General features: G+C 42.8%; 1 protein-coding gene across 1 annotated transcript in view; it reads right to left on the reverse strand.

The window, feature by feature from the left end:
* SPHKAP (SPHK1 interactor, AKAP domain containing) overlaps positions 1 to 8,595 on the reverse strand; it is a gene marked incomplete at its 5' end in the record, with an annotated part of 164,036 nt that extends 155,441 nt beyond the window's left edge. The window contains 2 exon segments of the mRNA XM_086719842.1: positions 8,179 to 8,238; positions 8,240 to 8,595. Of these exon segments, the coding sequence (XP_086575968.1) occupies positions 8,179 to 8,238; positions 8,240 to 8,595 (416 nt within the window).
* Between the last annotated feature and the right edge of the window lie 1,858 nt (positions 8,596 to 10,453).

Here is a 10,453-nt window from a genome sequence, read left to right on the forward strand (position 1 = left end):
TCAGAAGTCAGAAGGACATGATGTAAGAGCTCAACCTACCATTGCTGGCTTTGAAGATGGAGGAAAGGTGCCATCAGGCAAACACTACAAGCAGCCTGTGGAAGTCAGAAAAGGCAAGGAAACAGATTCCTCCATAGAGCCTCCTGAAAAGAATGCGGTCCTGTCAACACCTTGATTTGCTTCCCGTGACACCCGTGGCAGACTTCCGACATACAGAATTTTAAGATAATATATTTGTGTCGTTTTAAGCCACTGATTTTGTGGCAATTTGTTAAAGCAAAATAGAAAACTAATATAACACCTTTATGTTTTTTTAAACTGACTTGTACTTCTAAAACCATGGCTCCCCTAAGGAGTTCTGTTAACTGTTTCAATAATTTGGTGATGTGGTGTGTATTTTAAATCGAAGGAACAAAAAGAAGCACAGTGGTCTGTAAATTATTTTTTTTAGAGAGGAATTCTTTCAAACCATATGTCCAAATAAGTCACCTCTTCTGTTTCACGCAGCGTGCGGCTTGGTGTGCATGTAGAGGTTTTGGTGCCTGGATTCTTAGACCTCTTTGGGAACAAACACAAACTTTTAATTCATGGGCTTGACTCCACTGGCTGTCATGTGCTGGGTTTCCACTGCTTTCCTCTGCAGGAATTTTGTGTCAAAATCTCTTACAGTATCCACCTGTCTTCACAGCTGCTTTTGATTTGGAAACCATATTTTGAGAAAGATTGAATCAAAAGACATTTAGAAAAAAAATGGCATGTTGAAATTATATACTAGGCTCATCAAAGGCAAGAACGATTTCTTACTCATCATTATATACGCTTCGGTAACTTTCTTAGAATAGGAGTTAAAAACTATCTGAAATAAATGAAACCATGTGGCATGAATAAGTTCTAGGTCTCCATAGTGGGAATGTACATGTATCATGAAATTAAGAAGGGCAGTGATGTAGTGATACAACATTTCACACACTGGAATATGAAAAGCAGCGTTCAAATTCTGACTCTGTCACTCACTAATTGAGTGATCTTGGGCAAGTCATTTAACCCTATTAAGCCTAAATTCCTTCACCTTTAAAACAGGAATAAAATAATTGCACTGACTTCCAGTTTCCACTCAGGGAAACTCTATCACACTTGTATAGATATGTCTGGCTTTTAATAAAAAAAACTTTACGTCATGTGAAAAGGTAGGGGGAATAAAACCACTTCCAAGGGATGGACAAAGCAACCAATAGAACCAGATGTGACTATGTCACAGATGTTCAACTATCTGGCAAAAAACTCAAAATAATGATTATTAGGTTAATGACTCTGGTGGAAAAGGTACAATGCGTGCAAGCTCACAGGGGTAATTTCTGTAGAGGAAAAATCAAATGAAAATGTTAGAAATGCAAACCACTATAATTGAATGAAGAATTCCTCTAATAATTTCTTCAGTAGAATCAACTCAGCTGAGTAAAGAGTCAATGAATTTGAAGCAGGTCAATACAAACTACTTAAACAAAAGGATAAACAATAGAATAAAACTAACTAATAAAACTAACTAACTAACTAACTAACTAACTAACTAACTAACAAAATCAAGCCAGAAGAGAGTATCCAAGAGCTGTATCCTGATATATGTACTGTCGGAATTCTGGAGGGGAAAGACAGAATGAGAACAGGGTAGGAAACACATTAAGAGATCACGTATTTATTTTTTTCAGAATTATTAACAGACACCAAACTACAGATCCAAGAAGCTCCGAGGGCACCATGTGGAATAAATGCAACACACAGGTGCACGTGTGCACACACCCTCCCCCCTCTCCCCCCCCCACCTTGGCCTATCACATTCAAACTGCTCTAAATAAGAGATTAAAAAGAAAATTTTGAAGGCAGGCAGGAAAAAAAGACATGTAACATTGAAAGGAGCCAAAATAAGAATGAAAACCGTTTCTTAGCACAAACTGTAAACCCAGAAGACAATAAAGTGTCATCTTTAAAACAATGAAAGAAAAAATATCTTGCCAACCCAGAAAGCTATACTCATAAGAAATATGATTCAAAAAGTAAAGGAAAAATTGACATTTTTCTCAGGCAAACAAAACTGAGAAAAGTCATTGCCAAGAGACATTCCTTATAGGAAATGTTAAAGGAAGTTTTTTTGGACAGAAAAAATATAAATAGTAAATTAATAGAGAAGATAAAATAGAATCATTAAGGAATTCTCAACCCAAAGGAAGGCAGAAAAGAGGAAAAAAGGAACAAATAGATAACACAAACAGAAAATAGCTAGTTAGTTGGTGAATTTTAATCCAGACTTTCTAGAATCATAATAAATATGAATGGTCTAAACATACTAATTAAAAGAGATTATCAGATGGGATTTTTTTTAAAGGAAGATAGCCTGTCTATAAGAAATAAATCAAATACGAAGATTTAGACAGGTTAAGAGTGAAAGGACAAAAAAAGATAAACCAAGAGAAAGCTGGAGTAGATATGCCAATATCAGCTAAGGTATGCTTCCTGTCTGACTTATGTGGGCTGTTCATCAGCACTGATTTTAAAAATCGATCATGAAACACACGTACTTAGAGGAGTTTGTTAAGTATGATAAGCAGCAAAAGACAAAGGTTCGCTGCTCAATGTATGTCACACATACTATCTCAATTCTTATAATGGTTGCCCCAGTGTGGATAACCAATAACTGCCAAGTGGTAGAAGCAGGATGTTAATCACCGTGCAAAATTCTTTAAAAAAAAAAAAGACTTTGTTATACCTTCTGTGAGCATTATGCTGCTCTCCCTATGGGGAGGCATTAAAAATAAGCCAACCAGAGTGCCTGGGTGGCTCAGTAGGTTAAGCATTCAACTCTTGATTTCAGCTCAGGTCATGATCTCAGTTCATGGGATTGAGCCCCACATCAGGCTCTGCACGGACATCGCGAAGCCTGCTTGGGATTCTCTCTCTCCCTCTCTCTGTCAAAATAAATAAACATTTTTTCAGTTAAAAATGAACCAAAACATTCTCTAAGCTGGACTTTTTTTTTTTTTTTTTTTTGGATGGGTATATCGCTTCAGTTTCTTTAAATGCCTTAACTTCATCTGTCACTTTTAGGAGAATGAGATGTTCATCCATACCAGGCCCAATTAAGAGTCATTGTTTCAGTAAAGTCTATAACACTATGGGTTAGAAATAAAAGCGACCCAGCAGAGTAGCATACTCAGGGTCTATATCATTACATCCAGGAGAAGACTTAAGAGCCACAGGTCAAGCAACTTGCCTAGTCACAGCCATCAATTCCAGAACAGGACTAAACACTAGGTCTCCTGACATCAAATACACCACTTTGCAAGTCTCCGTAGCTGTTACTCTCATGCACAGAATAAAACCCCATTAAAATGAATAGTACCAGACAAAGGCAACCCCTTGTGAATGAGAAGAGCTCTAACAGTTTATTTAAAAACTGATTAGTGGGTATCAGATACATATTTTATACTAAAGGAACCACATGGACAGATACCAGGGCCCCCTAAAAGTGTATGTGAAATGTGGGATTATCGGTGGACTTCTAGACTCTTTATAATATTGTTTTTATGGTAAATTGCCTTCAGAGTTTCTGTCTCTTCTTCAGATACCTATTATGCTACAGCAATGTGGATCTCAGAGTCCTCAGTACCAGGACTGACTAATTCCCAGTTTCTTTCTCTAAAGGAAATAGTACCTCTTGGGTCATGTTTCCTTGAAAATTCTGAGTTGGAGAATGTGGTCACATCAGCACTGCTCTTGAAGAGAATGTGATTTCCAGGAATGAGAATGGCCTTCAGTTTATACTAAATTTAAGACAGTGTCTGTTGTTTGTCCTTGATCCTCAAATTGTTAGGAGTGATGGATTCATCTTTTCTGAGAGTTTCAGATATCTAGGACACAGAAATGTCATGTCCTATTGATTTTTTCTTTTTGTATAAATTCGAAAACAGATAACCTTTCAATAAAAACTGGATAGAAGGCGCCTGGGTGGCGCAGTCGGTTAAGCGTCCGACTTCAGCCAGGTCACGATCTCGCGGTCTGTGAGTTCGAGCCCCGCGTCAGGCTCTGGGCTGTTGGCTCAGAGCCTGGAGCCTGTTTCTGATTCTGTGTCTCCCTCTCGCTCTCTGCCCCTCCCCCGTTCATGCTCTGTCTCTCTCTGTCCCAAAAATAAATAAAAAACGTTGAAAAAAAAAAAAAAACAAAACTGGATAGAAGACCATAGTCTAGTTTATAGTATTACCTTGTTTGCTCCATTAAAAAGAAAAAAAATCTAGTTGTTTTTCTCCAGAACCAGCATTCCTAGAGAAAAGCCTGGAGATTGTGGCGGGTTGTAGTGAAATGTTGCTAGGTTAAACTTAGGTTTGGTTAAAATAAGCTCACAGGAAATCTAAATCAAAAGAGTTCATTTTTTTCAAAAGTCGATCTTTGTTCGATAAGTTACTCATTCAAAGTGCCATATAAAAGCATTACTGAAATAGAATCCGGTAAGCCAAACTAAATGAAATAAAAAAAAAAAATAGTACAGTATAAAAAATCCAAGTGATTTAGGAAATGAGACGTCCCCTTTCTGAAACTTCAAATTCAACTTTAGATGTGATCAAGGTGACAAATTATTTCTGTTCGCAAAAATGACATTTTCAGTATTTGTCGGCTTTAAAACATGACCTTGCTTTTAGGCTGCCCCCATGTGTTCTAATGATACCAGTGTTGGTCCCAACTGTGCATCAGAATCTTTTTCCCCCTTTTGAAAAAAAAAAAAAAAAGTATGGATTTTTAATCAATACAAGAAAGAAAATTAAACCTGAAGCCAGAAGAACTCTGTGGATGACTCAGTTTTGCTACATACTATTGCGTGGCTTTTTAAATCCAATTATTTTCTTCATTTAATTTCCTTTTCCTTCAAATTTTTCAACTAGGAAGTGGGGATGGTTATATCTGTCGTATTCACTCACAGGGATGTGACTGATCGAACAATTTCATACATAGGCTAACACTTCATAAAATATAAACCTTAATTTACACACGCCAGTTACCAATGCAAGTGAGGGTACCCTTCCGTCCATCACCAGTAGTTACTATATTGTAGTGCGGGGTACCACGGCATGGAACATCCTGGTTGAAGAGTCCTGGGATTCTCTTTCATTTTCATAATACTTAGTTTTGCCACCTTAGCAAATCAAATAAACTTTTTGTAAAATAAATGACTATCTTAAAAACTTTCAGATTTCATTTTTTTTTTTTTTTTGCTTTTTGTTTTTTTCTTTTTTGTTTTATGTTTTTCGCTCGAACTAGACTACTAGTCAGGATACAGGTGGGGTCTGGACCTATAACACAACTAACATGGAACATTTCATCTTTCCACAGCTCAGCCCCATTATTGGAAACACCTTCCAGCTTTGACAACCAGTGATTTAAAGAAATCTGTAATGTGATCCACATAATGTATTGTAGACTTAAAAGTGTCATATTAAGAACTAATTGGAGCTTTCACAGAGGTAAGGTAATATATAGTATAACAACCCAAAGAAGCATAAACAATTGCTTCAAAAAAAAAAAAAAACAAACATGCTTCAAAGTATCTACAGTGTATGAATCACATACAAGTTTTAGATCAATCTTGACAAAACACTGCTTGAATAAAATTTCGTTTATATCTTTGATTCACTGAAAAATTTCAGAACATGTAAAAGCCAACACACCAAAAATTCTATAATTAACTCAATGTATAGCTAGATCATTTTCTTTTTGCTACCCCATTGCCAAACAAAATTTCTTCAACGGCATTATAATTCTTTATAGAAAAAGTGATTTATAATCACTCAATTTAGTAAACACTGAAAACATTATTTCATATTTAGACAGCACACATATTGATTGACCACAATTTGATTTTTTTCTGACCATTGCCATATTCTTGTAAAAGCTTGTGTAGAGTTTCCAGTGATCAATTCTTTATTCAAAGTTTTGTGGACAAGTAGTATGAATAATATAGTATTTCCATACACTGTTTCATAATTCTACTTTATTTTTTGTATATCAATGCCTGTGGCTTCCAATTAAATATTATAGAAAGTAAATTATGTTTCTTGTATTCAGTGAAATAGAGGATCAAACTAACTCATCTATTAGAGTTAACTGAATATCTCTCATATGAGTAAGGATGCTGATAAAATAGCTGAATTACTACGCCGATTTGTGGAAATGTGATATGTCTTGGTGAACGGACAAAAATATTCAAATTTAAATTCAAAATTTAATTTGCTGCAGCTGATATTAAATCAATATTAATATTTTTACAGAGCAATATCATTGCCGTTGGTCCGCTCTTCATAAGGTCATTTTTTTTTTACAATACTGCAACAGAAATAATGTTAAAGAATAATTGGCAGAATGAATTTTAATATTTCAGAAAATGTCCCAGCTTTTGAATAGGAATACAATCTTGATTCAGGCCCAGCACCTTGATCTGCAAACTTGCATTTAACGCAATCCGTCTCCTACCAGAAGTGTCTCTGTTGGAATGTGGGAATCACACAGTTTACCATTTCAATTCTCATGATCTCAGGTAGCGGAACCCCCAATTGGCTTCACTTTCAAATGCCTCACACTTTTCCCTAAAAATCAGTAGCAATGTGTGTGTGTGTGTGTGTGTGTGTGTGTGTGTGTGTGTACATATATATATATACATAACTTAAAAAAAAAAATCTTCCTGTGGTCTTAACTGTCTTTTTCGTGCATTAGGGCAGAATGGAAAGACTTCATGCTAGTTTGACCGTGTCTGTCCCCAGGGTTACAGATTTTTCACTTTACAGCAGCTTCAGGCCAGGCATAGACACCACCGTGGGCCTTTTCCGACCCTTTCGCTACCCCGCAGAAAAGGGATGCTTAAAAAGGAAATTGCCTGTGGAGCTGGGAAAGCTCCATTTCATTACAGAATATAAATAAAGACTTCAAGTCTCTAGATGGCAGCCTTCAACGCGCTTGAAAAGCAGTCTCGGTCCTTTGCCACCCCCCACCCCCCTCGACTCTCATCCCCATCTTGGCCGCTTGGCAATATAGTATCAGCTGCATGTGTGCCCTCGCCCTTGGATGTTGGGTTTCGCTGCTCTCCAAGAATGCGAGCTGAAAAATGTTTATTCCTGTGCCTGATCATCTCGGCTGGAACTGCCTAGAAGTGTGCTTGGGGGAAAGGGGGGGGAGTAGGGGATGACAAGATGAGCTACACCTATAAGCCCCTCGCCTAGGAGAGGTGGGGCTGTGCGGGCGGCAGTGAGACCCCCGCACCCCCCTCCCGGAGCCGCAGCTCGGGGTGGTCGCTCCTCGAGCTGCGGAAAGAGCGCAAAACCACCTGCTCGGCTCAGGGAACGGCGGCGCTCCAGCCTCAGTTTACCGCTAAGGTTTATGGGGGGGTGAAATATAAAAATCTCAGTTTCCCAAATTCGCAAAGGACTGAGTCTGAGGGAGCGCGGAACCGGGGCAAAGGGAGAGAAGGAGACCGGAAGAGACGCTTCCAGGGAAACACGCTGCTCCCACCCGGCCGAGTCGGAGGCGGCGTCCCGGACCCACCCCGCGTGGGGACCCCAGGCTGGGGTGGAGGCCGGCGGCGCGCTCGGCCAGCGCAGACCGGCCTAAGATGTGGGGACGCTTGGGGCGGGTGGGACTGGAGCGGACCGGGTCTTGCCGTCCCAGGTCTCGGTGGGGCGCAGCCTGGGTGCCGTCGGGGATTAGGGGCAACCCCCCCTCCTCCTTCGCACCCCCTTGCCCAGACCCAAATGCACGGGGATGGGGACTCTGCCCTGGTCTCGCTCCTCCTCGGCTCATCCCCACCTAGGAGCCCGTCCCCCCACAGGGCGCGAAACCCGCGCAGGCTGTGCCCACGGAAAGTCTGGCTCCCGCCGCGTACAGCCGACCCCAGCCCCGACCCCCGAGGCGGGCCCGGGCTGTCCCCCGACCCCGAGCCGCCCCGGCGCGCAGGCCGCACCCAGCTCCGCGCCCAGTGGTGCACTAGACGGGGGCCCACCGTCCCCCGGGGGCCGCTCGCTCGGCCAGGGCCAGACCAAGCCGAGCTCAGACCCTGGAGTCCCCGGAGCAAGTTCGGGAGCGACCGGGGGCGCGCGACGGAGTTCGAGGGCCACTGGGTGGGGCCAAGGGGGAAGCGGGTCTTACCTCGGTACGGAGAGCAGGGAGTTGCCATCCATTGGCGACGCGCGCGCGGGGGAGAAAGGCGGCAAGCGCGCGCGAAGGACGGAAGTCTGGCGCGAGGAGCCGGTGCCCGGAGCGCACGGACGGGCGCGCGCAGGCTGGGACAGCTGTCGGGGACACGCTCCGCCCCGGCCGGGAAGCGCTGCCCGCCGCGACCGCTGGGAGCTCCCCTCCCCGTCGCCCCTCCGATCGCGCTGGCTCGCTGGGCCCGAGCTCCAACCCTTTGCCCTCCGCCGCCGCAGCCCGGGTCCAGGGCGCTGGAGGCTCCCTCGGAGCTTTCCCGGCCTCTCCAGGAGCCCAGCAGAGGTGATTCTGAATGTCTCTGTCCCCTCCGCCCTGCCGTCGCGTCTCCTCCCCTCTGCCTCTGGGGTGCGGCGGGTCTCAGCCCTGAAGTTGTTCACCCACTTTCCCTCGTTCGCGCTCTACTGCTGGCAATGCCCACATTCCCCACTGGTCGCGCACCATTCCCTTGTTTGCGTTGCTAGATCTGATGTTATTTTTGGTGTCTTCTACCATGTAATTGGCTGATAAGTCAGAGCAATACTGTCCTTGATCTCCCAACTAGTCTTTCTTTACGTGGCCTCTCCTTCCTGTTTTTGCTTCTCAAATTCTTCATCTAACTCATTTTGCTTAATTGTGACTCACTCACTTCTTGCCTGCTAGAAGCTCGTGTGCACATAGAGGTCTCCAAACCCATGACTGTGGTCATCCATCAGAGGCCAGCACCCAGGCCCTGGAAGGAAGGGCCGTCAGAGAAATCCCCAAGGGCCTGCTTCAGTATCTCCTTGAGCAAAAATGACATTCGTTTTCAGAAGAAAGACGTCGGTGTTAACAAATGACTTTTGAGAGGACACTGTTGACTCTGATCCTTTTTCATTGTAAAAAATATATGTATATTAAAAGAAAATCAGAGAGCTTCCACAAATGGGAAGATGGAGTGTGTGTATTTGCCCTATTCTCCTGGTAAGGGCAGCTAAAAACTCTGGAGATTATAAAATAGAAGAAGACACAAAGGTACACAGAAGAAGGCAGACAAGCTAGGGAACTTGGGCCACAAGGACTGACATTGTGGGGAGTTCCTCGGTTTTCTTTTGGCTGCACATATCCCAGATGTGGGGGCGGAAGAAGTTGGCAAACTGGAAATGTCGGTGGGTGCAGGCAAAACACCTCTCCTCTCTCTAGCCATAGGACCAGAATAGGGGCAGTTTAACAAGACAGAAGATTTGCAGATAGTAATGGCGATGCTCTGGCCGAACACACACACATGCGCGCGCACACACACACACACACACACACACGCACACATCCCGTAGTCCCATCTTACCAACACCATCAAAAGACAAGTGGGAAACCTAGATTCTACTGTTTCGAGGCTCTAAGGAAGAATCCCAATTCCCCAACTCAGCTGGTGTCAGAGAAGGCTGAGTAGGGAGCCAGGCATTTGTAGCCATCCCTCCCCATCTTGGTGTCCATGAAACCTGTATTTTCATACAGCACAGCAGTAATGATGCCTCCCCCCCCACCCCACCATTAGGCATGGCAGGGTGGGAGAATCAGATCTTTTGCTACCACCCAGAAGTAATGAGACCACATGGGAAACGATACCTAGGCACTTCTACCAGACTAGTGATGGAAGCTTAGGACTAGTGAGAAGCCTGAACCCCCATCCATATCTAGCAGCAAGGAGGACATCCCTCTTCCTCAAGTGTCAAAGAAAGTCAAGAGGGGAACCTAGACTCATCCCTACCTAGCACCAATGAGGCAGCATCACCTCCCCACCCAGCCCCTTTGTCCTGTAGGAGCAGCACCAAAAGAAGTCAACAAAAACAAATCTTTAAATGGGATTCACAGTCTCCTAACATAATACCCCAAATGCAAGGACTTTGGTAGAAAATTACTCAGCATAGTAAGAACCAGGAAGACTCCAAACTGAATGAAAAAAAAAAAAAATCAAAAGATGCCAACACTGAGATGACAGAGATGCTATAATTATCTGACAAATAATTTAAAGTATCCATAATAAAACTGCTTCAATGAGCAACTACAAACACACTTGAAATGAATGAGAAATTGAAAGACAGCCTAAGAGAATCTTAGCAAGCCAGTAGAATACATAAAGAAAAGCCAAAGGGAAATATTAAAACTTAAATATACAACAATCAACATAAAACACTAAATGGATGATTTCACAGAACAGTGAAGAGGGTGGAGGAGAAAAATTAGTGAGCTGGAAGATGAA

The sequence above is a fragment of the Puma concolor genome, chromosome C1, assembly GCF_028749965.1.
Source record: "Puma concolor isolate L17-30 chromosome C1, mPumCon1.1.hap2, whole genome shotgun sequence".
Lineage (NCBI taxonomy): Eukaryota > Metazoa > Chordata > Mammalia > Carnivora > Felidae > Puma > Puma concolor.